The 27429-nt window shown below is 47.7% G+C and overlaps 1 protein-coding gene and 1 long non-coding RNA gene across 4 annotated transcripts; one reads left to right on the top strand and one right to left on the bottom strand.

Moving 5' to 3' along the window:
• Positions 1-1965: 1965 nt before the first annotated feature.
• On the bottom strand, positions 1966-23152 carry fbxw4 (F-box and WD repeat domain containing 4). Of its 3 annotated transcripts, none has more exons than XM_049008831.1 (9): positions 22829-23152; positions 21906-22001; positions 20933-21115; positions 20123-20255; positions 19756-19850; positions 10743-10808; positions 5273-5413; positions 2831-2972; positions 1966-2686 (listed from the first exon to the last, which is right to left on the bottom strand). In XM_049008831.1, exons 1-9 carry the CDS (start codon positions 23011-23013, stop codon positions 2552-2554), a joined length of 1176 nt encoding a protein of 391 aa, XP_048864788.1. In that variant the 5' UTR covers positions 23014-23152; the 3' UTR covers positions 1966-2551. The 3 variants fall into 3 exon arrangements, with proteins under 3 accessions (XP_048864788.1, XP_048864790.1, XP_048864789.1); XM_049008833.1 differs by lacking the exon at positions 22829-23152 and adding an exon at positions 22555-22700; XM_049008832.1 differs by lacking the exon at positions 5273-5413.
• Positions 22853-23348, top strand: LOC125739091 (uncharacterized). Its single transcript, XR_007397048.1, has 2 exons — positions 22853-22977; positions 23148-23348. It is a non-coding gene; the product is annotated as an uncharacterized LOC125739091 (long non-coding RNA).
• Positions 23349-27429: the final 4081 nt, after the last annotated feature.

The following is a 27429-nucleotide window of genomic DNA, read 5'->3' as shown; positions in this document are numbered from 1 at the left end:
CTATCCTCTTTCACCATGCTCCCCCCAGCTTTTTAAGCAAGCTTGTTTAATTGTTTTCTTTACCCACCTGCTCACCAGCTCCGTTAACAGTACCGGGGATGATTTAATGTGGTTTTCACAGGTGTCGGGACGGCTTGTAATACACTGGGCCAGAACGAGCACACTCAGCTACACGCTAGGGCTGGCTCAGCCTCCAGCCTCGCTGGCCGCGAAGGGCGTTCCGGGCAGCGCCGCTGTGGGGAGTGTTTCCTTCACTGTGTAGGCTCTTCCCTTGGGCACAAGGCCACTTTTCGGTAGGTTTCCACTGTGGCAGGGTGCCCAGCATCCAGCTTAGGGAACACGAGTGGGGGCTAGCGGTGAACTGTCATGACAACAGACGGCCTCCGCGTAGTCGGTGCCCCGGAGGCGAGGACGGACACTGCAGTTGTCGTGCCAACGCTGACCTCGTCGAGGAAAGCTCCCCATTCCCCGTCCACGTCATGACTCACTTGCAGCACATAAAGGACACTCAGAGCAGACCCGGGCTGCACTTTGAGGTGACTCGCTCTGTTTTGTCTTAATTCACTCCAACAAAGAAAAGAAAACAAGAAGCTCTGCGAGATTCCACTTTAAGGCCAGATGATGGTTGTGTTTTCCTTGCAGTGACAGTTAAGAGTCTTCACCCCCTCGGAAAGTGGAGCAATCATCCAACATTCCTCTGGATATAGATTTCAAAGTCTGCCGGGTCATGCACAATAGAGAACGTCCCACTGATATGCCACCCGCTCGGCATGTTTTACCACGGAGGTCAAACGGGACACTACGGGGTGACCAGGCTGTGTGAACATGAGGGTGGGAGTGTGGTTAGTTGCATCCTGGTTGGAACTGGAAACCTCTGGGAGGTGGAGAATGGCCTGGATGGGCAGCTCCATCTCCTCTATATGCATCCACCCCAAAACACACAGCACATTCTCCATTATGCTGCAGCTACTGTAGGACAATGTGTGATGGAATTGATCATGCGTGTTCTACAGATTACTAATTAGTACTTGCAGTTACTTTTGAGCTGGAGTCTTTCACAAGCGCGATCCAGCTTTTGGTCTTTGATGAGTGTAAGATAAGTTTCACTTCTAACAAAGCAATACAAGCATTTACCACCTGACACAATGAACACTGCTAAGGATAAGTATTACTGCACACATCGCACCTGATGATTATTCAGTGAGTACAGCAAACTTTTCCAGTAGTTCCCTAACCCCTAATAAATGCTGTTTTTATTATATACACTATTTCGAATCTATGGGAATAAAGCAATTATCTTCATGTAATGTACTATATTTTATCTCATTATATGGAAAATCTATAAATGCTTGATTGTGCTCAACTCAGACTAACTTTTATCTGATACGTAATATATCATAATACGATGAACACTACTTCTTACATGGACCAGGTACAGTACATTTCTTCCGCATTTAATTTTTCAAATTCAAAAATACTTGCATACTTTAAGGCAAAGGAAATGGCATCAAAAAATGTTCTAACCAGCTGAAATGATCATCTCTCACTTGTAGCTTACTATAGCGAGTAAGACGTCCAATTTAGCAGCATTTTTGAATGATTGTGTAACATTAAAATGAATAAAAGAGCACTTATTGGCCCCAGGATTTCAAGAGTCATCTCCAGCCACAAGGTTCTTATACGGGTATATCCCCGCATGCCCTACGGTGTCTGAGTCGAAGGCTAGCATAGCCTAGCGACATCCTCGAGCGCGCTCTTCAATAGCAGCCAAATCCCAGGGCTTTAACATCAATAGGACAAGAAATTTGTTTTCCGAGGCACCGGGATTACCAGCGTCAGGCGTGTTTTGGCTTGTTCTGACACTGACAGTGCTGTAGACCACAACCATGATGCAGCCCCCCCCCAAAAAAAAAAAAGATAATGCAGGTCGACATTTGTGTCTTCCAACATAGAGAAGCCCGCATCCAAACTTTGTAACTTTATTCGAAAAACAAGACACCTAGGGGTACATTTCAGAGGATGACAGTGGTAACCTAATATTCTCCATAGCATATCTGCGTTATTCGGATGCTTATGACCGTGATGTGTGACTAAATTCTAACCACAGCAGTATTCTTTAGTGGCAAAAACAGTCCGGATGCTTCATCTAACCTCCTAATGGCTAACTGGCCCTAAATAATTAAGGAGGGAAATCCATCAGTCACCATGGGGCTTGACATGTAGGTATCGATGCTCTGTCAGTGGGGAAGAAGGAGATCTGCTGCCCAATATATTTGGGTTAGTGGAATGGAAGCTTCCAGCTCTTGACAAGCAATGGGTCACAAAGGGAGAGGTTCAGTGCACTGGACCCCTTTGGAAACCACTGCCTGGTTTGTATGGTCTACAAGTTTCGGGAGGTGATGTCCAATCATCTAATCCAGAGCTCTGTAGAACATGCAATCACACAAACACAAGATTCTCCACCTTCCAAAGGGCTGCACGTAGCATAAAGAGGCACACTGGGGTCCAAGGCCGACGTGAGGAAGCTCCTGCTGGTGGTTCGTGATCTCCCTCATCTCCTGACCTTGGTCACATGACCCCGGAAGTCCAGAGCGAAGAGTGCGGTGGCCAGGGCGGTGTACAGGTGAGATGTGTTGAACCGTAGGCAGTACACAGGGCTGCTGGTGGATGGCGACAGCTGGAAAGACTGCAATAACCAGACCCAAGGGTGGAGAAAAGCCAGAAAACAGGTGGAGTCAAGGATGGGGCCAACCGTGGTCTCCAGCAAACGCACATATGCCTGCTTCACGCTCAAAGGCGTGGACGTCATCGTCGGCAGTGAGTGCCTCACCTGCAAGCACCGGGTGTGGCGCTTGTCCCACAGACGCACAACGCCGTAGTAGGAGGAGCCACTCGCGATCATGTGGTTTCCGTCACTTTGGATGCAGTACAGAGCGCAATCATGAGGCTCCTCCCACTGCATGACACAACTCCTGTTAAGGAAATAGCGCGGAACAATGAGGCTCCTCCTACTGTATGACAATTCCTATTAAGGAAATAACGCAGAATGATGAGGCTCCTCCCATTACATGACAGGATTCCCAGTAAGGAAAACGTGCGGAAAGATCGATCATTAGTCATAGATAATTTAATAAATTATGAGTACAGATTTGCACGGACTAGCATAAGTATGCCGTGATAGATTAATACCCAAAACAGAACCTGCTACAGAAATTAAAATCTCTTTACTCTTTTAAACCTGAAATACCTTAACATTTAGTTCACAGCATGTAAACACTCGGACTGAACTAGTTTTATCTATCATGTTTTGCATTTTTTGAATGAACGACTGTAAAGGTTTCGTTGAAGCTGGTGATGACTTTAATCTTTGATGGTGACCTTGGTCAACCTAATGCCTGCTCTTTAGCTATCTGACGACAGCATTCTGATCTGTGCTCCACAGAAAGAGAGATAGGAGGGTGAGAGACAGCCTCTTGGGTCTCAGGACAGTGCAGCCCCTACCCTGTTGGTGGACACGGACCTTCTCTGTCAAAGGTTCAAATCTGAAGAGATCTTTAATCTTGGCCTGTCAATATACATGTTTGCATGCAGGATGAAATATCGTCTCCCTAAGCCCTGTGTGCTGGATTTACACTTTTAATAAATGATAGACTATGGCATACTAACAGAAACACATTAACTAGACAATAAACCCATAAGGCAAAAACATTATGACCACATGAAGCAAATAATGTTGAAATCTCGTATAAAAAAAATAAATAGAATAAATTTTTTAAAAAACGGTAAGTTCGACATTCATAGCAGACATTATCATTGTGGCTAGATGACTCTCAGAGTATCTCTGAAATGGCAGGTCCAGTGAAGCACTCGCAGTCAGCCGTGTTGGATACCTACTGGCAGTGGCCCGAGGAGGGAAAAATCCATGAATTACCGGCTAGGTGTTGGGCAGCCAAGACTTGCGAGATGTGAACAAAGGCTAACCATCTAATACATCTCAGACCTTCACGTAAACCCGTTTTAACAAGATGATCAGCATTATTTGCTTCACATGGGGGTAGTGATAATGTTTTGGGTCATTGGTATAAACGCTGCATAATACATTTATACAGTGACTGGAAGATACGATACTGGATGTGGTGGGGGGGGGGGGGGGGGGGGGGGAGCATGAGATGATGGCGATCAGGGGAGCAAATGGGAGGGGGGCTATAGGCACATTGGGAATCATTTTGCTAGCAGCTCTCTTGGAGGGGGGGCCACACTCGCTCGCCTCTTTCCCAAACAGCCGTTTCAAAACAGCTTCCTCCAGGGGGCTCTCCTCCACAGAGGCCCGTCAGACATGCGCCCCCTCGCACTTCTAGGCGTCGCCCCGATGCGGGGCCATTGTCCGAGGTCGCGACCTCGCAGTGGCAGCTCAATGAAAGCACCAAGCCGCCCTGTAGACTGCGTGTCGGACTCGGTAACACCTGTACGGGGCCCACGCTCCGCAGCGAGATCTCACGCGAACAGCAGCTACTCACCTGAAACCCGACTCGCAGTCTCATGCGGGCCTCCACTTCCTACTGGCAATTCGCTGCTTTGTGCTCTGCTGTTTATACTCATCAATACTTTTAATGATTACGGGACTCATATTTCACTCAAATGTTTTCTCCCGCTACACCTGTAAGCCATACTGCATTTCTGATGGCACGCCATATATTTCATATTAGCATCAACAGGAATAACAGCAATAGGCAGAACGAATCAAATACATTTTATTTAAAACATGAGGTGACTGATGAAAGGAGACTGCATGAGCCAAATTCAGCTGGAATTGTTTCCGATTTTTCAAATAATAAATAATAATAATAATAATAATCTCCCAAGTTTTCTGAAAATTCTTTCAGAAGTCCAGTCATTCTTAATCCGTGCTTCTAACCCACTGCATCAGGCTATTGGGCAGACACAGGTACTGAAAACAGATTTCCTGACAGACAAGTATTACATGCTTTAGGACCCTGGGAGCAGGCTTTGCCAAATGAGGTGTGACCCTACACTGCCAGACTATGCAATGCATTATTGATACCTAAAGAGGGAGGCCATTTGCCCCCCCCCCCCCCCGCACCGATTTCCCTGAGGACCTCATCCAATCAGCTCTCATTTGTGCCACTTGACCAACCCAGCGACTGTACCACCTACAAGTGTAATGTGTGCATAACTGAAATTTTGGGCCCGGACCGACTGCTGAGATGTGTCGGTTATGGACCTCTGTGTTGGGCATTACCCCCAAACCCACCTGGTGCTGGTCCTCAGGTCCCAGTAGCGAATGTAGGTGTCATGGCCACAACTGAGGAGCAGGGCGGGCGACTCGTACGCCACGTCCAGCACACCCGCTCCATGCCGAAACTGCCCTCCCAGACACGTTACCAGCTGACCCCTGTGAGGGGATGGGACAAAGAGGTCAAAGTTAATCCTGATCCAACCCCAAGGGGGTACCAGATTCCCTTTGAGAAGGAATGGGCAGTTTCTGATGTGTCTTCCTGTCCCAGTATTTATGGGACGTGGGCAGGAAAAAATGGGCAGTGTGTGAAGGTCGTCACCCACCCCCCTCCCACGCCACACCCCGTGCCCACTGTGAAGTCTGGCGCCCCCTACTTGCCGGGAACGGCAAAGCATGCCCCTTCCTGATGCTCCTGTCTCTTGAGTCCTGTGTCTGCGCTAACAGAATGGTGATCCCGTCGGTGAGACCTCGCGCTAAGCCAAACGCCTTCATTTGCTGACCTAATCCGTCATTACCACCCCCACCCTGCAATCCTCCGTAGTTCTCTGACCATGACTAGGGGCCACACAATGGAGAAATCCACTGCCAGGAGATGTTTGGGGGGGGGGGACCTGAATATGCCCGGGACGGCAGATTAGGGGCGGCGGCGTGTCCCAGATGAGGGCGTCCACAGCACGCTCTCGTGATCACAGCCACCCCGCCCCGCACTCCAAAGCAGCAGCTTATCTAGAATAACTATTTCTTTGTCACCAATTCATTCCCTCCGTGACCGCAACTCGCAGGGACCCTGATACCTGGTCCCTGGCAACCATTGAGGAGGGCCCGTTGCCCCCGGTAACCGCCCGCCCCCCCCCCTCACGATGCCAGCCACTCCGGTGTGCCCCCATACGGAGGCAGGACGAGTAATCCCTTGCTCTACTGTTACCAGCTGGGGGTGGAGTGGTAGACCTGTAGGGCCAGGGCTTTCTCATGGCTCATCGATGGGAAGCAGTCCATCGTCGCCCCCTACAGAGATACTGCACTCTGCTGTGGGAAGAAAGGGACCTGGAGATGCGAAGGCTGGTAGGGTATTGAGAATAAAAGCTCTCAAGCTACTTCAACAGAAGCAAGGAGCAGCTGGATTTCCAGGCTTGTGGGGAGACACAGAGCGAGACATTGGTTTGGAGTCCAACAATGCTGAGAGTAAACGCTTCGAAATCTGGAGAAACCCAACCATCATCATCAATTGGGGGACCCACTGCTCCATCCATCCATCCATCCATCCATCCAGTTCCCTCCATACAGCTGCCTGGCAAATGTCATTTTTTTATGCATTCCATTCAAAATGATAAGTATTCTTACATTTTGACGAGAGACACTTAAATAATACAAACTGTTCCACATTAAGGAAGCACAAAGCTGTTGACCTATATGTATCATCATGACTAATGATCCATCTTTCCGCATTTCAAAACATCCGTACAGGGCACTGGACGGGCTACAATGCTGTTCAGCCACCAGAGAAAAATCTATAAGCAATATAACAGTTTCTCTTTTCTTGCCCACATCGTTGCACTGTCACAAAATAACTTATAACTGCATCCTTATCAGTTTACAGACAGAGGAGGATCCATGGGGTGGGCGGGGGGGGGTCATGGTTATGTCTGACCATCAGAGCCCACTAGCTGCGGTTGCAGACGACTCCCACATTATTACACGTTTGGGCCACACACACGTTTTCTGAAAAGCCTCTATTACTGAATTGATGCATTTTTAAAAAGGAGACACTATGGGTATTCTCCTCGTCTGAAGGAACTATGGTAGGAAAGGTCATTTTTTGTCTGAGCTCTTGTAAGGTTAAGTCCAGAGTATAAACTGGTATGTGCCGGCTATGGGAAACAGTCTTTTTTGTAAAAGGCCTTGGGACAGGTACATAAAGAGTCCCGCTGAGTTTTTCAGGGCCTAAAACAAACATAAATGGCGCGCTGCCCTCAGCTCGTCCCCCAATTTAGCGGTGGGTCGGCGCAACACAGCCTCTCGGCCCGGGGGCCCCACGGGGGCCCCTGCATGCCGCACGCGTTCTCTCAAAAACAATGAGATTGCAATTTGTATAACACAGCAACCCCCAAATTCAGACATTTAACCCTCTTTTTCAGTGAAGAATCTCAGGAATTTGGTAGCGATTGTAAGATTCTTTGATGGGGTTCTTTTTTTCCTCTTCTTCTCCTTTTTTTTCCCCACTTCTATCCATGAGCAGAGGCCTCGTAAAGAGTCGGGGGTCTTTGTGCCAGACCCCTTGTGTGGGATCTTTGTGTGCCCAGGATCATGGGCCATCCACAATGAGCAGCACAGACAAAACAGGGTCAGAGCAGAAAAGAGAACGGGGGCCGTTTTAAATTAAGAACCCGACACAACAATGGGGGGGGGGGCGGGGGGAGAGGAAAGAAAAAAAAAAATCGCTCCCAACTTTCTGCACCACAGAAGTCACTGTTTTTTGTTTTTGTGTGGGAGGGTTATAAGGATAAAAAATATCAAGACGAATCCACTCAATGTCTGTTAAAAGATGGTACAGGCGCTCCCCGGGTTACGATGGCCGGCGTTACGATTTGCTGACATTACGGTGGGTAAATGTGTTCAGTACATTACCCAATACTCCTGTCTGAGTCATTTCGCGCAGTACATTTGATAAAAGTGGGATTTCCTTTATTTCAACCAGTCTGAAGGGTCAGAGGTCAGACACAGGCTGCATGCATGCCCTGTGACATGTGCACAGCTGAACCTTTTGGGCCCGTCAGACATTAAAGGTGTATGGAGTGTTGCCATCTCTCCCCGAAGCGGAGAATATGCCTCCATGTCCCTGACGCCTTTGTGAAAGGCGCTGCTCAGGGAACTTCTCCTAATGCATCTTCTGTTATGTTTCACAGGCTCTTCCCTCTGTTGTGGTTTTTCAGGCTGATTTCTATCAATGCCCGTGTCACTCCTTCCCCCCCGTTACATACAGTTGCATGTTATGGCCTGCTGGTCGGGATGAAAGGCAGCCCCCCCCCCCCCCCCCCACCCACCCATGCACACGGCCACACTGCACCACCCAGCTGCTGTGGCATGGGGGCGGCAGGGTCCGGGTTCGACGTCGCTCTCGGAGTGCTCCCGTTGGTCAAAACGGGGAGGAGATAAGGATGTTTTCCTCCCTATGTCTGTTTTGAATTGAAAAGAACAGCAACCCAAGGAGATCAGCAATGGTGCTGGGCTGAAGCGTCTCAGAACAGAACCAAATAAATACAGACCGGAACTACAGACAGCGATGTACGCGTCCGTGTGGCACAGGATGTAAAACCTGGAGGTCTGCCTCGCCCCCACCCAGGGGTGCGCTGCTACCACAAGGATATCCCGCGATCAGTCCCTCTGTTCCCTCCGATTATCGCTCTATGCACGCCTAATGCCATGCTGTCCTCATCCCCGGCCTGGATGCCAGTCTCTCCAGTCACCTAATGGTTTATTTTTCACTGTCCTTGTTGGGATGAGGAGGGGGGTAGACTTCAAGAGAACATTTTCAAAACGTACTCATTTCCTGTTCTTCTTCAGATGAGACTGCCGACGGCCTACAGTCAGGTCTTATCATCATACGTTACGGCATCGGGAACCAGAACCAACGGCAAGCAGAGATTTGCTCAAAAAACTAATCTCGTGGGCTGAGAGAGTTTCGGAAATTCGGAAGGTTCCTATAGCCGAGTTTCTGTATCAGACAGGAGTGTGGGACAGTGTTGCCCTTCCGGTGTCGGTAAGGTGAGCAGACCTCAGCACAGGGGCAGGGTGACTGGGGTAGTGCGGCATAACAGAGCTTACCGCTAATAGCTCCCAGTGACTGTGGATGAAGCGTAACCCAAACAGGGATTATTTTTAGCGGATTCACCCTGCCTACCACCGACGTCGCTGGTGCAAAAGCCATCGCCTCTGCCAGTCGTGGTAAACCCGTGCGGGCGGAGGAGGGCACGGAAGCACAGTCGCGGGCCACAGGTGCGGGGAAAAACAGCTCGCCCCCATGCAGCCCGGACGCCCCCACGAAGAAGCACCCAGTAGATTCAGAGCCGGATAGCCGCCGCGTGTGGGTGCGCCTCACCCCTGCGACGGAGCACGGCGGGGAGGGGTCCGTGTCACCACCCGCCCTGGGAGCCACAGCAACGCCATTACCTGGCAACCGCATTACCACCCCCACGACTCACCTAATAAGGCAGCCCAACATCTGGTAGCTTCTACCGACTTATCACCATAAACCGTAGGTTTTCAAATTGGACAAACGTAATGATAATTCATTTCAACTGCAGACAGGAATATGGATACGATTTGAGCAGATACAGCAGACAGAAATTGTTATATTAATCGATTATCCATTTTAACCTGGTCAACATGATCATGCTTTTCTGTTTCAGGTACCTCATCCTGCGCTGGCTTCCACATCTCACCTTAATTGGACCCCCCCCCCCCCCCCAGCTCCAAGAGACCCACCCACCCAGAAAGGCAGAGAGCTGGAAGCCCATTTAACTGTAAGTACCTGTGTAGCAGTGGGTGGGGCCCTGCGGCTCCTGTCCATCAGCCTGTCACTCACAATCTGCGCTTGAGAGATCAAACTGAATCCCCCCGTTCCTCTGCTCTAATCCCGCTCAAAATATGACTCCCACAGAAAGGCGCTCAAAGGCCCCTCCCTCGGCCAGCTCACGTTTCCCTGCCGTTTTGTCCCGGAAACCCCTTCATTTCTGCCATACAATGTGCTAAAGGTTTAATTCAGCGGGCAGGCCTTGGGAATTCCGTGGGGCTGTGAGGCTGTATCAGGTTTTAAGCCCCGCTTTCATACCAGGAATGCTCCAGCCCGCTTTGAACTGCGCAAACAAAGTCCGCCCTTAAGACCTGAAAAGGTACGGGATTGACAACTCTCGTCCGAAAAGTTTCCTACTTTCCACCGGTCTAATCAATTCCGCCGACAAAAAGGAAGCGAGCCCGCGCCTTTGTAACGGCGGCCGTCGTTGGTGGCTAATGGGCCATTCAGAAGGTCCGACACATACAGGCGAATGTAGCCCAGATCCCTTACAGTTCCACATTCCAGATGCAATCATTCCATTGTATTGTGCTGCTTAGATTCCGTCTGTGGGAAATGAATTTATAGACAACAGATATTCTCCAGTTGCCCTCGGCATCTGGACAGTAGATCTTTCTTAAGTCAATGCAACTGAGGTAAAACTTTTTCATAAGGATACTGAGCTCTTTGTCCTTGAAGCACCTGTTTTTCTGCACCACCAGACTCACCAGAATTAAGTTTTTAAGAGCCGCTTGAAAGTCATCGCCCACCGAAAGTCGTTTCCATCGGCACTATAAACAACTTCATAAACAGGATTGGCTTGAGCCGCGTCCGAATCAGCCCTGACCGGGTGACCTTGCGGGGTCTCCCGGGGCTTCGTGACCACCCACGTGACAGGGGTTGGTCGCTTCTCCTGCGTCACGCATGTGCGGTTACCTCTCTGTGTCCCAGATGCGCAGAGGAGTGGGGTTCTCGCAGCAGGCCGTCCCTGTCACGAAGGAGCTGCAGGAGGAGAACAGAAGAACTCCATAAGCTCAGTGCTCAGATCTAAAGTAATAAGATTGGGTGTTTCATTCCCAATCGCTGCCTGTGATGAAACCGAGGGGGCTGGCTTTTGGTCCTGATTAACGCACTCAATGAGACCACAGACCAATCGTTCTGACATTTTAAGTTAATGTGACATAATAGGTGGCTGCAGAGCCATCAGGCCACCCAGGGGAAGCAGGTGTTCAGGATGTCTATCCCATACAGCAAGGCCTCACACAGACCCAAACCTAAATGGGCTTAGTCTCTCACAGGCCTGAACACAGTGTCACATCAATGGGGGCGTGGCCTCTAGCAAAGTGGGATGCAAACTCACTGGAAGCGTCCTCCTTTATTAATAGCGCCCAGGGTCAATGACTAATGCTACGGTACAGATAGGAGCCTAAAAGGGGGCGGGGACACTGAGAAAACAGCCAATCAGAAAGTACTAGCGATGGAGGAGAAACACACTCGGACACGGGGAGGCGGGAGGGCACACGCGGTTTGGCAAAGCAGCCATGACAGCTGTCTGCTCGGTGAGTGGCGGCCCATCAAATGGATTCAGCCCTGGGGGCCGTACTGCCATTTTAATTGCCGTGGGCCAGTGAAGGCGATGTGCCGTCATCAAATGCAGCTGGTCCCTGACCTCCACTCCGGGGACACGAGCTGGAAGAGAGGCAGAGATGCTGGGCTATCTCACCTTAGCCCGTACTAATGTACTGCATTTACTCATCTGCCTAATTACATCCATCCATTTTCTAAACCTGCTTGTCCTATGCAGGGTTGCGGAAACTATGGGCGCAAGGCAGGGATTAACAGACAATTTGACAACCATAATTCAGCTTAACATGTGTTTGGGAAACCCATAGAACCTGGAGGAAACTCTATGACGACACTGGGAGAACATGCAAATTCTACACATGTAGATCCACGGCAGAAACTTGAGCCCTGGTCCCAGAGGTGTGAGACAATAGTGCAAAACAATACAATTAAACGCACAGACATGCTCCGTTTGACAGGAGAAGCACCTGCACAGATACCAGGTGACATTATCCACTCCTGGATTATCAGAACCACAAGTTCGTTCTTGGTATTGAGAAATGCCCATGATCCCCTTTTTTGAAGACACACTCTGCTGATGTCATCACCGGGGGCCAATGAGAAGCTTTCTGCAGCTCTAATCCCACATAACAGTTGATCTATAGAGAACCCTCACCAGAGAACATGGGGATGTATCAAATTCAACGTCTTTGACTATTGAGGAAGTAAGAAACATCTAATCAGAAAGTGTTCTCTGTAAGTGACACATTTAAAGGAAAGTTCCAGAAGTAGCAGACACACACGTCAACTTGACTCAGTTTTTAAGTCTATTAATCCAAATGAATTAAAATTTAGACCGATTATAAAATTCTAATTAAACAATACCAACACCCATGAAGGCTTTAATTAATCTTCTTGATCTAGGCATTAATTGCCGGAACTTGGATATCACTCCTGAAAAGGGATAATGAGTTATTGGGCTCGGATCTGTAGGAGGAGACCTAAAGACACCTGCATAATGGGTAGCTGATCGAGCAGGAGCTGTGTCGTAGAAAAGGCTTCCCAGTGAGGTTAATCCCATCCCGAGGCACCTTCTTCAGCAAGCGGCAGGTACAGAACACAACAGTACACAACAGAACACAGGTATAGAATAATGGAGAAGCTGTCCTACGGCATTTGGCATGTGCTACGTCCTATTTCAGCTCTCTATGGACCAAGTTCTACACCATAACCTGCAAAAATACCCAAAGCTTCAAAGGCAACATCCGAGAAGGTGTTCCAAGGAAATCAAGGTCCACCTCAGCTCCAAGACCCACATATGCTCAGGTTCTCTGCTGCAACCTAGAACGTTCACAAAGCTCCAACAAGTAAGGCTGTCTTTCATCATGGTCTTGAAAGTCTACTGAACCCCAACAGCAGATCTGTACTCCCTTGAAGGATGCAGATGGTGCAGAGATCGTGACTAAACTGGATGGAGGTTGGTCTGCCCAAAGACACAAGAAGCAGAGGTGGGATCACCACAACCTGGTCAGTGGCTCACATTTGAAGCGAGGGCGAGATGTGAAGAAGTGTCATGTGAACCACATTGTGTTAGCTTCTTAGTAAAACTGATGGACATATGGTCAACAAACCAGAACCTGACAAGGACTCCAAAACACAGGTTACAGAACAAAAGGTTTACTTTTAGCGCAGTATTTTTGGAATTCTACCAAGCACAGCCTCTCGATTCTGGGGTCCCCCTGCAATAAAATTTGCCAGCCTTCTTCTTGCAGACATAAAGATCTCTCTAGGCTACTAAAACACACTTCTACTGAAGAGACATTTAAAAAGAACATCTAAATGGCATGTTAAGTGGTTCTTGAGTGGATCGATAAGTGTCCTGAATGTCATGAAATTAAGCTAGTTCCGTCTGGGCTGAGGGCGCAGTAGCCTGCACTAGCATGCACTCCTAGTGTGCAAAATTAGGGTCAAAAATCAGGGGAAAATAAAAGAAAGCCACAAAAAAAGGAGGGGAGAGAAAGGGCATACATTCCTGGTGACCATTTGGATTGTGGCGTTCAGTGGGCAGCCCCTATGTGGGGCATGTGCCTCTAATGGCTAGGGGGCTAGGGGGCTGGGGGGGGGCGGTGGGGTGGGCTGTCGGGAATGGGCAGGTCTGCTGCAATTACTGGGGACGCCTCCCGCCAGCAGAGGCCTGGCCCCTCGCTGGGCTTTCAGCGACAAGCGCCCTGTATTTAACGTGTGGGAACACTCGCCCCCATCCCTTATCGCTTTATTGTCGCAGAGTCTTTCTTTCCTCTTTTTCTAACTAATTGAATTCTTGACTCCTAAGACACAGCCCTGCTCGGCCAGGCCTGGGGCAGACCAAAGGCTAAAGAAAGATGCAAGGTTTGGTTTTGCTTTGCTTGAGTGGGGCGGAGCAATGGCTGGTGGGGGCAGCGGTGGGTTCCCTGTACTCTTATACAGAGGTCAGAGGTGACGGCTCCTCCGCTGTGAGAAAGAACTGATTTGGGTAGTTTATCCGACTGTCATTTTCTCTCTCTTTTTGCAAATTTAAAGAGGCACTGCCCTACGACAACTTTGTAGTTTTGCTTGATGAGTTCTAGACAAAACAAAACCAGAAAGAAAAGCCCCCTTTCTCACCTCTCCTGGGGGGGCTACTCCTCCACGCCATCGGTTCGCTGTCCCATTCCTTCTCAGCGCCTGGTGTTAGGCATGCTCTTCACTGGGGGGCGCACTCCGAGGTCTCGGCATGCACGCTAGTCATCCCTTCTACTCCCTGATGACCTACTGCTGTCCACAGCCTAACAAGCGTGGTCGTGAGACTGGGATTAAGGCAACCGAGCCGAACCACGACGAGAGAGTAGTTACAGCATGGTGCCGGCTGGTTCCCACCGGAAAGGGGTTTTCCGGGTTAGAAGATCAATAATTCTGCTCTGTAATATTTTTTAAAAATGGTGTTCAGAAATTTTCAAGTACTGAGTTGGGAATGCATCAATATTTTGCAATGTGCAATACTACTAATAATGAATAATACGTACAATGTGCCTTTTCCCTTCAGATAATCGAATCATATTAACACAGATCACTGGTATCTCGGGTACAGGCTCAGTTCTTGGCGGCAGTGGAAAAGTGTAGATACAGCACCCATTGGCACATGGTACATTTACTTATTTAGCAGATACTTTTGTACAACACAACGTAAAGGTATGGATCAGAGAGCAGGGTCAGCCAGTCCCTAGAGCGATTGGGGTTAAGGGCCTTGCTCAAAAGCCCAATTAGGACACCACTCTGCCCGCCATGGGATTTGAACTAGCAAGCTTCCGATCATGAGCACAGAGTCATAACATGCAGAACCACAAAACGCCCCATTGGTTAGCACTGCCTGTTGTCCTACTACAGGTGAAAAGGGGCATGTAGCTTGGAATCACATCTTGTATGTTCGCTCAGCCAACTCATCAAGCAGATAAGCTGCTTCCACTCCTCATGTTCCTCTCAAATTTCCCCCATCCATAGTCACCACATCTGCCATACTCCCCACAGCTGTATCTTGATATAGACACCGATGCATATGACATTCTCCTTAAAGATTCTACTATAATAAACAGCACAGCAAAGAACCAAAATCAAATCTCTATGCAAATGGCTGTCCGAAGGCCAATAAAAAAAAATAAAGGAGGGGAAACTCGGGCGACAGAGATTTAAGCGCTCTCAGTTCTTCTGCTGAGGGGCTACAGGGGAGATGTAGGTGAAGCTCTACTGCCGGTGTGATTAGTGCGTGCTGGTCAAAGAGGGAGCTGGGCGCAGTGCAGTGTCATGTAAAACTCGCTAGTGCTCATGGCAGTAGGCCACGTATTTCCACACTGCTACAAATATTATCATTCCTCCGGGACCACTAACAGGAAATCTGGGATCCTAAAACTATTTTCAACTCATCCTCTCCATCAAAACAGCATTTTTCATATTTATATTGATACTCCCGTCCTGTTTCATGACAAACTGTAAACATGTAAAAAAAAAAAAAAGTTTTTCCACTGTAGAAACTCGAGTCAGTCAAACTCGGTCAGCAAATATAGCCATTCACCTGGTCCAACGACCAGCACCAAGCTCCCTGTTCTTGGACTGTAGGTCATTTCCCTACCTTATGTAATATGTTGCGATCAATGTCTGTCCCCCAACCTTAGACTGAATTGCAATATGGAGCCCGTGTCAGACTTTCCAAAGCCGTTAATTCCTGTCACTGACACGTGAGGCCGGACATTCGGTGACAGAACACAGTTACCTCCACACTCAACAGCAGGGGGAGGCCTAACTATACATATAATTAAGCTCCCCTTTCCGGGCCTCTCTCTGAGTTTAAAATGCTATGTGTGAAGCCAAGGAAGGGGGGGGGGTGACATTAAGGTATCCACAGAGGCTTCCGGAATGATGAACGGAGGCCAGGGCACTGGAAGGGACATTTTACATACTTTCCTGCTCTGTCAAGACAGTTGGACTTGCATGCTGGAAACACAAAGACAGCACTTTTGCGTGTTCAGATTACACTCCCCCCAGACCATGTAAAAGGGACTGTTCTAGCACTTTCTAAACATGTTTTTAAGATTTCGGCAACAATTAGCTCAAGAAGAATAACAAATGCTTGACTGATTTTTTTTCCCCCTGAAATTTAAATACGCATAATTCAGTCGCAAAGGGTTTCCATGTCTAGCGTATTACAGTGCAGATTTGATATGTCGATTAGGAAGGAAATGCGTCTTCTGTAAACTAACCCTGCAGGCCATATCGGAGGCAAAGGTCAGCACCTCTGACAGTTAAGCTGATTAAAAGCTGCCATGATGAAGCCATTTTTAAAGGAAAAGACTGAACAATCCAACACCAAATGATGGATCTGTATTTCATCTGAACCGACAGGGGAGCGGTGCTGACACTAAAGGATTATGGGTAACGGGCCCACACCCAGACATAGTTCTGGGGGTTATAAGCAAAAGCCTCCCCTCCTATGGAGTGATATGTCAGAGGTGAAGGGGGGGAGGACTCAGAATGCAGGTGGGGCCCACGCTCAGATGAGCCAGCGCAGCTCGGGAGCGAGATGAAACGCGCCCCCCGCCATTTCGCTGGATTTATACGCCGCGCGGAGATGGGAGATGTGACGCGATGGGGAGTTCCTGTCACGGCCTCGGAACTCGATAACGTTGTCGGATCTCGGGGCCCTCGGCGGCGCGGCCTGGGCTGGGCCCGGGCGGCCGAGCGTGGAGGCCTGCATGCGAATCCGAGAAGAGGCTGGCGGAGTGATGGGTGAAAGGCGAGCGTGCGGAGCAAGGGGCCGGCTTCGGCACCTGCACGGCGGGGTCCCAGGTCATTCATCTGCACACAATGTGCCCCCTAATGGATCCTGGGATGCGGCTCCCCAGAGGAGACCAGCAAGTTGGATCTCCTTACACCCGGCCCTTTCTTTCAGCCTGGATACCAGTGAAGCCCCCCTCCACACACCTGGGGGGGGGGGGCACCTCTCACTCCCCACAACCCAGCCGCTCCCAGCTGCGCCCCCCAACCCCATCCCACCACCCCTCCTCCCCCCCCCCCCCCCCAACACACCCCAGCCCTGCGCTTTAGATACCTCGAGCGTGAAGCGGGAACAATGCCATTTGCAACACAAGGGGCTCCCTTTCTTCTGGGTCTGGCTGCTCAAATTAAAACACCCCCCCCCCCCCCCGACACCCCCATCTGAGATGTAGGTCCACCTACCATTCGGCAAAATATTCGAACCCATACAGGCGCAACCTAAAAACTGACCGCCTTCTCCAGTGTAACTAAAAGTGTCTGTGATGCCTTGATAAAAGAAGAAAGATTTAAAAATCAAATGAAAACTCAAATGAGACGGACAAGAACCCCGTCTTTGTAAATGTACAGGTGACGATGTCCCCTACATCACATGAAACCTTACAAAAGCACCAGTTAAAATAATAATATATAAGGGTCACAATAATCATTAATATTTAACCAACTGAAAATGATTCCTATTCCAGTTAATTCACAAATGCACATTTCCCTGTTTGATCTGCAGCCTATGAGTGAATTCCGGCTATCAAGGTGCAAGAAACACAATATCGGGTGTCCGCTGCTCGACACCATTTCCTGGGGCACAGGAGAGGGATTCACCCAGCAGCGGGGTTTTCCGGTGACGCCCGGCAGTGCTTACGAACTGAACCAGAAGATACAGTTACCTTTAATCGAATCTCAGTCGCTCGCGTGAGCCGAGAGCAAGGCCCCCCTCTGGCATGGAAGTGTAACTGCTGGCCAAAACGGCCAAACTGCAGACCCAAAAAACCGTACACAGAGGAGCACAGGACCGTGAGCTGCCCCAAAACCGGCCAAGGTGGTGGTGGGGAGGGGGGTCTGACTGCAGCTTTTGCCCCCCCCCCAAGGGGGGAGTGATTTGTTTGAGCACGGAGGGTTTCCAGGTTAGCTGACACCTCTGTTTCTGGGAATTTTAATTAACCTCTTGCCTCATCCACAGCTGCGTGGTTTCGTGGGGCAGCAGGCTGTGCCCGGCCTGCTATTTCAGCCATCAAATTGGAGAATTAATGACATGGATAATCACTCTTGAATCCGAATGCAAAACGCCTGGCTGGAGAGGCCGCAAGGGGCTGCCGGTCCAGGACTGGCCAGCCAGCTGATGCTGATGTCCGGGTTGCGGCCGGAGCAGAAAGGCCCAAAGAATCCCCTGGGGGGGGGGATACCAGTTAGCCAGGTAACCAGATTTGTATCTGTAATCAACGCAGGTCATGCAGAGGAGTAGAACATATGTGGGCAGGGGCCACCATGTAGACGGAGCCTCGTGGGGGTGTGGCGCCGGTGAGCAAGGACACAGGTCAGCAGTCAAAGTGCCGGCAAGAACAAGCTGGCTTTTGCGTGATATCCGGCCACACTTCCGACCGGCGGACGTACACCTGCTGGAAAAGCACGGAACTGCAGTGCAGAACCAAACAAATAAAAGCAACGGGGCAAGCAGAGGTGAGGAGACGCAGCAGTAAGGTAACATTACAGCAGGTTTACTCCCCATTAGTCATATCTAATGTCCTCTCTCTCTCTCACACACACACATACATACATACACAGCCTCGTTTAGTCACTGGGCCTGAGCTGTTAGTGGCACCGCGGATGACACCCCCCTCTTCACGGCTTCGGAGCGGCAGTTCATACTCAGAGGTTAAGTGAGACAAACAGAGAGGGAAGAAAGATTTGCTTGACCCCACGGAATTCATGGTCAATTGAGGATTTACAAGAGTGTTTTCTTTTTTTTTTCCCTTTTTACAGCCCTATGAAAAGGTTAAAGCGGTGCGCGTCATGCTATAAATCACAGTTAATCTGCATGTTTTATGTCGCAAACCCGCAGGACGGGAATCTTCCTCAGCGGCCGCGAGTGGACCGACCTCTCGTCCATCTGCACTTCAGAGGTGCTGCAGGACTTCAAAGCCAATCGGGGGCAGTAAACTAGAGACTCCGTCTGAAAAGGTCCCACTTCACGCTACCCCCCCCCCCCCCCCCCCCCAAATCCTGATCACTGGTTCCCGTTTAAGTGGCCTGACGCAGTTCACGCTCGGCCTATGGCTTCACCTGGAGGGCGGTGGCCTTTTCGAAGCATTTGATCACGACCTACGTGATGGAACTGAGATCCACATACGTCAGCAGCAAGATGCTAAATCTCCTTATATCGATTTACGCTGAAGCTTCTGTCCAACGCAGAATTACCCATGAAATCAGGCAAGAGTCAGAAGCAGGAGCTTGTGCGTGCGTCTCCAGATTGGGACATCCACAGAGAAAGCGAGCGTCGTGATGCAATCGCATCGAGGGAGGCGGGAATTAGCTTGCCATGTCCACAGCTGGTTGCCATTAACCTCACTTTATTACCCACTTGACATTACGTCGCAGCAGGCTGTGAACTCTGTAGGGTGAGGGAGGGTGGACTGGAGTGCCTGTGCAAGAGAGGTCAGCCGCTGGGGGCTGAGGGGGGGGGGGGGCAGGGCTTACCATGTGCCCAGGTCTTGCCCTGACCCGTAACATACATATGCCAGGAGGCCAGTCACTGAAGTGAGTGCTTAACTGATTAACCTTATTCTTATAACCAGGGGTGGCCAATCTTATCCGCAAAGGGCCGGTATATATATGCAGGTCTTCGCTGCAACTCCCTAATTAGGTCACTAATTAGAGGACTGATTGGCTGAAGAGTCCTCACACCTGGGTTTGAACAGCTGACCTCAAGGCTATCCCACAAACCCGCATACACACCGGCCCTTTGCGGATAAGATCGGCCACCCCTGCTTATAACCGTTTATGGAAGGAGCAGGGCAGTGATACTGACTGAGACCCAAACACCCACCCTTACCTCTGGGATGGACTAATGGCCACGGACCACACTCTGTCCAACATGGGGATGGTGTACAAACATCCCCCAAGCTGCTCCGACGACAGTGTCCATACCTTAGAAAGAATACAGGTGATATGAGCTTCTCAACATAGTCACATAAACGCTGATTTAATGAAAACACGCATGGAGAACAAGTGACTAAGACGATAACAGTTTGTACAACATCAGAATTGTGTTTTTTTTTTTAATGACAATAACATTTTAGCATTGGGTTATTACCCAATTATTTGTTCAATAATTTAATCTCAAAAAGAGAGGAGATACTACCTGCTCTACTTTAATGAACCAGCCCCCAACCCCCGCCAAAGCCCATAGCGCTACATACCCGTGCTGTGCGGTCTCTCGAGCCACTGACGATGACCCCGCCCTGGCTGTCAACGCAGTTCACTTCCTGCCCGTGGCCACTGAACTCGACCCACTGGCGACCCCACCGGTGGTGAGCAATAATCTTCCCATCTCTGAGGAATGAGATATTGTTGCAATTATTGCCTAGCAGATACCTTTTTACCTCAAAACTGATCCCGTGCCTGTGATAGGAAGGTTGCTGGTTCAAATCCCCGGGCCGACAGACTGATGTCGCTGCTGGGTCCTCCTGGCTGGGGATGCTGGCAGATCCTGCCTGCTGTCAGCTGTACATGTGTCCATGTAACACATACAACGCAAGATGGGAGAGGGAAAAGCCTATAGATTTTGCATCAATTAAAAAAGGTAGGTTGTCTCAAGGGAACTTGCAAGTCTATGTCCACAACCACTATCCATGGCTCTTAGGGGGAGGAGACCAGCAGCGAGAATGTTGCCTCTGTGGGAGCCTCTGAAAGGTCCCTTCGGAGTGGGGGAGTGGAGGGCACAGTTAATCCAAGCCCACAAACACCACCCCACCTTGTACTACAGGTGGAAGTCAGTCACTGACTGAAAGGTGACCAAAGCATAAAGCAAAAAGAGGCCCCGAGCTCTAGAGGCGCCCACCTACACCAGTGTGATGCCAAAAAGGATTTTAATGCTCAACTTCTCCTAAACATTACGGCTGAACTGGGGATTAAGAGAATTTTTCAAAGCGTGGTTGAGGGAGAAATGGTTCCGATAAAGGAATTCCTATCTAAAACCACTTGAGAAGGCAGCCGTTGTCAAACCTTACCCTCCGGCACTGATGAGGTGTGTGTCTGTCAAAACAAATCTGCACACATCCTCCCGGTGGCCTGAATACACAGCTGCAGGCCTGCGGATTCTCCCCCCCTCCACCCGGAGGTGGTATGCCCCGATGTCTGCCGCCTGAGACAGATACAGGACATCTCGGTCCAGCTGTATCCATGGCAACAAACTGTGGAGGAACACAGAGAATGGAAAGTGGTCACCCGCATGGATTTCCAAGCCCCTCCTCAGCTTCGGTCCCCTGTATGACAGGACAACTGAAAAATCACACTGATAGCTTTTCAAGCATGGCGACGTTTCAGGGTCAACCTAAATAAATCAAAGTGCTTTGTAAAAATTCTCAGTTTAAGTGATTTAAATATTAGTTTATATTATATGCTATAACCTCATTCAGAATCCTACACACATATTAAGTTAAACAGAAGTTAATAAGTTTTCTGGTTCTGAATATTAAGTTTTTTCTAATTTACTTGGCTTTTCATTAAAAAAATATATATACACCTTACATAGACATATACATAGACTTTTAGGACAACAACTTGGGATCTATGAAAACAAACTGCAGCTCCATCATTTAGTCCTCACTTGACCACTAGACGGGCTTCAAACCCATCCTGTTCCAACACCCCAGCTAAGACCTATTTATCACTAAGTTTTACGGAAGTTCATATTATGTTTCAGTCCCTAAAAAGACATTAACGTTACATTCTAGGTTCTTTCCAACCACCACCAGAAGGTCCAGTGTCCACAAATTGGGTGTTAATGATCAACCCCCACACCACCCCACCCCACCCCACCCCACCTCACACCAATGATCTAGCTCAGCTTCTGGAAAGATGAGCCTCGCAGTAAATGAGTGACCAAAATAGGATCTTGCATACATCATATTGGACTTCAGGGCGAACATCAGTACAGATATTATTCAAAACTATGAGAAGCTCTAGTTTCTCTTCACTTACTTCGTCTTCCACTTCAGCAAGACCTCCTTCCGATGATGTCCCCTCCGCCAGTTCTGTGACACCCTCACCCGGTCCTTTAGGGGGATCTGGGGGTACCTGAAAAGATCAATTACACCTCAGACATCATCCTTACAAATGCTATCAACATTAATACTAAAAAACTCACTAACCAGGTGTGAATAACTGATTCATTGAACACATTTCAAACTGTGATACTACATATCTGATTGAAAAAGGTTGCAAGCTTACATAGTTTCACGATGCACACAAAAGCGATCGGTAATCAGTTTGCTGGTTATGCTTAGAACAAGCCAGTCAGTTCTGACCCTCATTGTTCGAATAAATTTTTGCCTGAATGCAGAGGAATGTATACAACTGAAATACGCAGTGAACACACAACGCATGCAGTTTAGCACAACCATACTTGTTCATCAATCACAAATATCTTAACTGCATACATATTACTAACTTGCTGTGTTACTAGATACTACGTGAGTATTAAGATCACTGAGGAAGACCGTAAATTTAAATGTTCATCTTAACAGAATGCTGGGACTTCTGGACTATCGCAATAAATGATATTTTTAAATACATAAATGCAACATCATTTTTACAAAAAAGATGATCGAATATCCGTGTTTTCGGCTACCTCAATAATAATTTGGTAATACAACACATCTGGCGTTTTGATATATTGATAATTTGGTAATATTGTTTCTAGTTGATTTAAGCACTATTTCAACGTAGAATCGAGGTACGGCAGTTGAAGAATTGCGGGGTACTTAGCGTCGTTAGGGATTTCCTACGTTTAATACGCTAGATCCGGTACGTATTCAACGTAGGCACGTAAAAAAATATGTCGTACGCAGGCCTTCGGATACAAATGTTTCACGCTAAATTACACAACAACAAAAAAAGCTTACATATCTGTCCCTTGTCTGGTCATTCCCGTGTTGATGCATTCTCTAGCTATGCTCCTCCAGACTGCGTCACGGTTAACGAAAGTGTGAATTTTCTTGCAAACTTGGGACAACCGGCTCAAAGACTTGCAGTCCAAATAGTAGAGAACGAGGTATAGTATGTCGTCTGGTAACTGGTATAACAGCATATTCCGTTATTTCGAGTGCTTTGCTCTCCTTCTCACATTTGCCTGATATTTTTTTCGGAGATGTCTGAGAATGCCTCTGTAGCATCTATGGGTAACCGTGTTTCTCTTTGACACACAGTTGTCCATGTTTTCAGACGGTGAGCAGGGAGCCGATGCAGGAAGCCATTACAGGGACTGGCGGCGGTCACGTGACTCGCGCCGGTGGCTCGCGGAAGGCGGCCGGGCATGCGGAACGGAGCCTTTGCATAATGCACGGCAATAACCTCTCGATTTATTGTTTCTCTGTATTAGAGAAGAGGCAGACATCGGCTAATATTAAACTGTCTGGAAAACTAGGTACGATGTATACCTTCATTGTGCCCCTTTTTGTAATTAAAACTGTTTTGCGGTGAATTAAAAAATAGACACTTATGTTCAATGATGCAGGGTCGCCAATTCTCACGCATCTGGCGCTTTCTGATTCTCAGATCCTATATTATTCCACTATAAACCTAAAATTAGCTACATCAAAAGCACTGCACACCCTACACACAATTTACAAGATAATAAAACTGTTACATACATGTAAATGCGTGTGCAGACGTCTCAAATTGAAAATGTCATACATTCTGTATTATATATAAATATATTTCACACAGTTTATAATTCGATATGGTCATTTCGTATATTCAGTATGTTGAATGTAATTTTGAATTACGTATTTCTGTTTCTATTGGAGCGCAGTTCCAGGTTACTTGCCTTGCACGAAAATCGCCGAAGCACGTCTCTTCCTCTAAGAAAGTAATCCTTCGTAATTGTCTTCGTGTCATTAACCAATTTTAACGACTCTTCTCTGCGAAACACACCGTGTTGTTGCAATTTAATGTGTCGTTAATTTAAAAGAAAATCATAATTTTATCTTCAGCGTTGTTTTATAGTGAATAAATGTTTTATTAAAAATCGACTTTCAAACACGAAGGCACTCGAGTACTTACATATAATATGAAGGCAGAATCACTAAGCAACACAGTCAGTCCTTCAGTTGAACACAAAATAACATTTTCTCTAATACTCTGCATAAGAGCGATATGATAATATTAATACTTTTAAGTACTTTCATGTTTAAATCACTCCTTTCCCCAATTACATCACTATTGCTTTGATTCATGTCAGCTTACAGTAATGTATACATTTTAAATATCTTTGTTGGTCAAAAAATGTGTTAGTAAGCTCTTATTTCAAATGCAAAGTGAATGAAAGCTATTAAGTTACCCCCGTTCATAAACGTATTTCTGAAATATTCTGTACATCACTGCGTTTATTCACTTTGAGCTGAAAATCAACATAGATTTACAAACCTGAGAGTTTCACATGATCATTTCATATATCCAGTATGTTGAATGTTTGTAGTTTTGAATCACATATTTCTGTTCAAGGCAGTTTTTGCATTAACTGATTAGCACTGGGCTAGGCCTGTTAGCCTGGGGGGAGGGACTCAGTGTACCCTTTACAGGGGCCGTTGAAGATGCAAAATATTTCAATTATCTAATGTAACTTTTAACTATTTAATTTGACATTTTGTCAGGGGATGCAGAATTAGGCAGTAGTTATGTCCTTGGCTTTTATCTGTGAAACCTGGCTTCTTCTGGGGGTGGACCTCCTGGCCACAAGAGCGGAGATGCTATCCCTCGGTGGGGTGCATCTCCCTACATCGCCCTCTGTTTCTTTAGTCGCCTTTTTCACCAAGGTCATGCTCAGGCGCTCCTGGAAAGCATTCTTCAGCTTCTCTCTTTATTTTTCCCACCATTTTGTCGTGGCCCTTACATCCCGGCACCCCCCCTTCCCCACGCCGAGACACATTCTGCGAGCCGGCCCCTCCCTCGTTCCCCCTGCATGTCCTGCCCCTCCGCCGCCGCTGGTGGCTCGGTGCTTCTCGTGTCATTATTCTGGGCCGTCATTGTAAAACATGTTTTATATCAGCGGCACAAAGCAGCCGTTTGATCCGGGGTTATGGTGTGTGAGTATCAGAGATGCCGGTCAATGGCAGAACTCTGTTTGTCACCAAGTGGTGACCTGACTTTGTGTCTTTCATCGCCGGGTTTCTGGTTCTTCACGGGCCGGTCCGCCCCTTTGCTGTTTCGCTCTCTGATCGCACTCAATCCGGCTCCTGTCACAGATATTACCTCACAGCAATACTCTCCTCGGCTCTAATTAAAAAAACCACCCTTTCTTTTCATCAGCGCGCTGCTATCTCCCGAACCCTTTGCTTTAAGGAATCTCTCTCCGCTGGATCGCACGGGACCACGGGGCACATTTTTGATTTAAGGACCAAAAGCCTCTGGGAATGAATTTGATATGATAAAATTCCTGCTGCCGTAGTGTTTTCAAATATTAACTGCTTAAAATGACAAGCAAATAACCCAAAAATATATCTGTAATAACAATGAAAAACATTGTTTTTCAGGACCAGGAATTGATCCAGCCTTTGTCATTTTCCATAGTTTACATGAAAAGATGAACATTTTCCAAATGGAATTGTTTGAGATCCACCACAACTGCATTTTCACAGATGCATAATTACCTAATTATTTGCATGTATGTATTTTATCCAGGTGAAATATTTTAACAGAGTTTAAAGACATATCAGAGAGTTTAACACCTTTAAGTAACACCTCTTCACCCATCCCATGAATTCCTCTACTAGCCACATGCTTCTTTACATATCCTGAATATTCTTATGTTGCCATTCTGGTTATTGAATAGTCTTATCGGGTTCTTGCTTTATTAGAAGTTGTTGTGTAGCTCCTGCTCCAGTCCTGCTTACATTCATACCTGGGCATTCACTGGAAGCTCAGCCTAGCTACCCTTATGCCTAGTTGACTCCATGACGGCAACGGCTTGCAATATGCTACTTGCTTCAATTGTATTTCGATAAAAAAATGTTTGCTAAATATGTAAGTGTAATTAATTAATTTATTATGGATACAATACATCACTGTCCCTCTTAAAGGACACCAAAAATCACAAACCAGCCTCATTGACTTGGATTGGCAGGGCTCGTTCTACAAACATTGGTCAAAAACAAGACATTGCCTCTACGAAACATGGTTTAATTTTGATTGTTATTAGAAATGATTGAAAGTCTTGTCAGTAAAGAATACCTTTACCTTCTCTGGACCCCCCCCCCCTCACCCACCTTAACTTCACTTTGGGGTGCCACTGGCTTTGATCAGCTGAGCACATCGGGGTATAATTGGAACCAACGTGTTTTTTGGGATGTGTCCAGTGCCGAGAGTGGCGTGTCCCTCGGTGTCTGGGTCCCAAACACTGGGGCTTTTAAAGATCATTTATGGTTGGGTTTCCAGCTGAATTGACAGGCCTGAAAGGATGGTCCCTTTTGATCTCTCTCAAACGAGGTGGGGGTGGGTTGAGGGAGGGGGGTGTTGGTGGAGGTGAGGGATTTTTTTGGCAAGTTGGCAAACATATTTACCCAATGATGGGGTTAGATCATCCTGACAGTCTCTCTTAGAAATGCATGGACAAACAAAAGTTTACAGCCCCAACTGGAAAAGTCAACAAGTCACCCTCCCTACAGAACCGTATATATAAACAATAACACTACTGGTTTTCATCTCCCCTTTGATCCATTTTAAACGTCCCTCTTGGCCTGGCTGCTGCCTCGGCATCCTGCCTCTTTAGATCACTTTTTACGTCATCAGAGTCACTGAGCGCTTTCAGGTAGCATCTTAAACCGCGACTTGAGGCCGCACGGGTTGCACTTTCGGCCTTTCTTGCGACACATGTGGGACGACTGAGATGGCTGCATCCATATTCATTGGCGCTGATTGTTTGCTGGGTCAATCCTCCCTGGGAAGCGAGGATAAATAGCGGAGAGTCATATGCGGTTCCCCTTCACAGCATCCCAGTTAGCATCCCGCTGAGATAAGGCTACAGAATGCTCTTCTCCCCTGCTGGCTCTCGTTGGCGCTCGCTCTTGGCAGTCGGCATGTTCGGCCTCATCTTGCCCCTTAACGAACCCCAAATCCCATGCAGACATAATTGGCATTATTGACTTTGTACCCAATTCTATTCTATGATTACCATTACCTAGCAATATTGCTTGCCCCACGCACATTCATAGATGAGTGAGCTGGTGATGTGAAGTTTGAGATTATAAATAGTCTCGCAGTATCTTTTTAAAATACTTACAATTTGGAAACTCCAGCAACCTCTTTCTAAATCGGTATTTTGAAAGCATCTCGTGCAGGATGAAGGTGGACCCAGCCTTGTTCTCTGTGATTCTTGGTGTAGACTCTGGACATTGAAGTCCTAATCAATCTTGCAGATTGAAAGATGGGTCAGTCATTTATTATTTATATCGTGTTTCTACTGTGTTATACAATATAACTACTGCATTATTCTATACTGTTTTATTAA

The sequence above is a fragment of the Brienomyrus brachyistius genome, chromosome 3, assembly GCF_023856365.1.
Source record: "Brienomyrus brachyistius isolate T26 chromosome 3, BBRACH_0.4, whole genome shotgun sequence".
Classification (NCBI taxonomy): domain Eukaryota; kingdom Metazoa; phylum Chordata; class Actinopteri; order Osteoglossiformes; family Mormyridae; genus Brienomyrus; species Brienomyrus brachyistius.
Note: the sequence above shows the minus strand (reverse complement) of the source record. Positions and strands in the feature narration are given on the sequence as shown.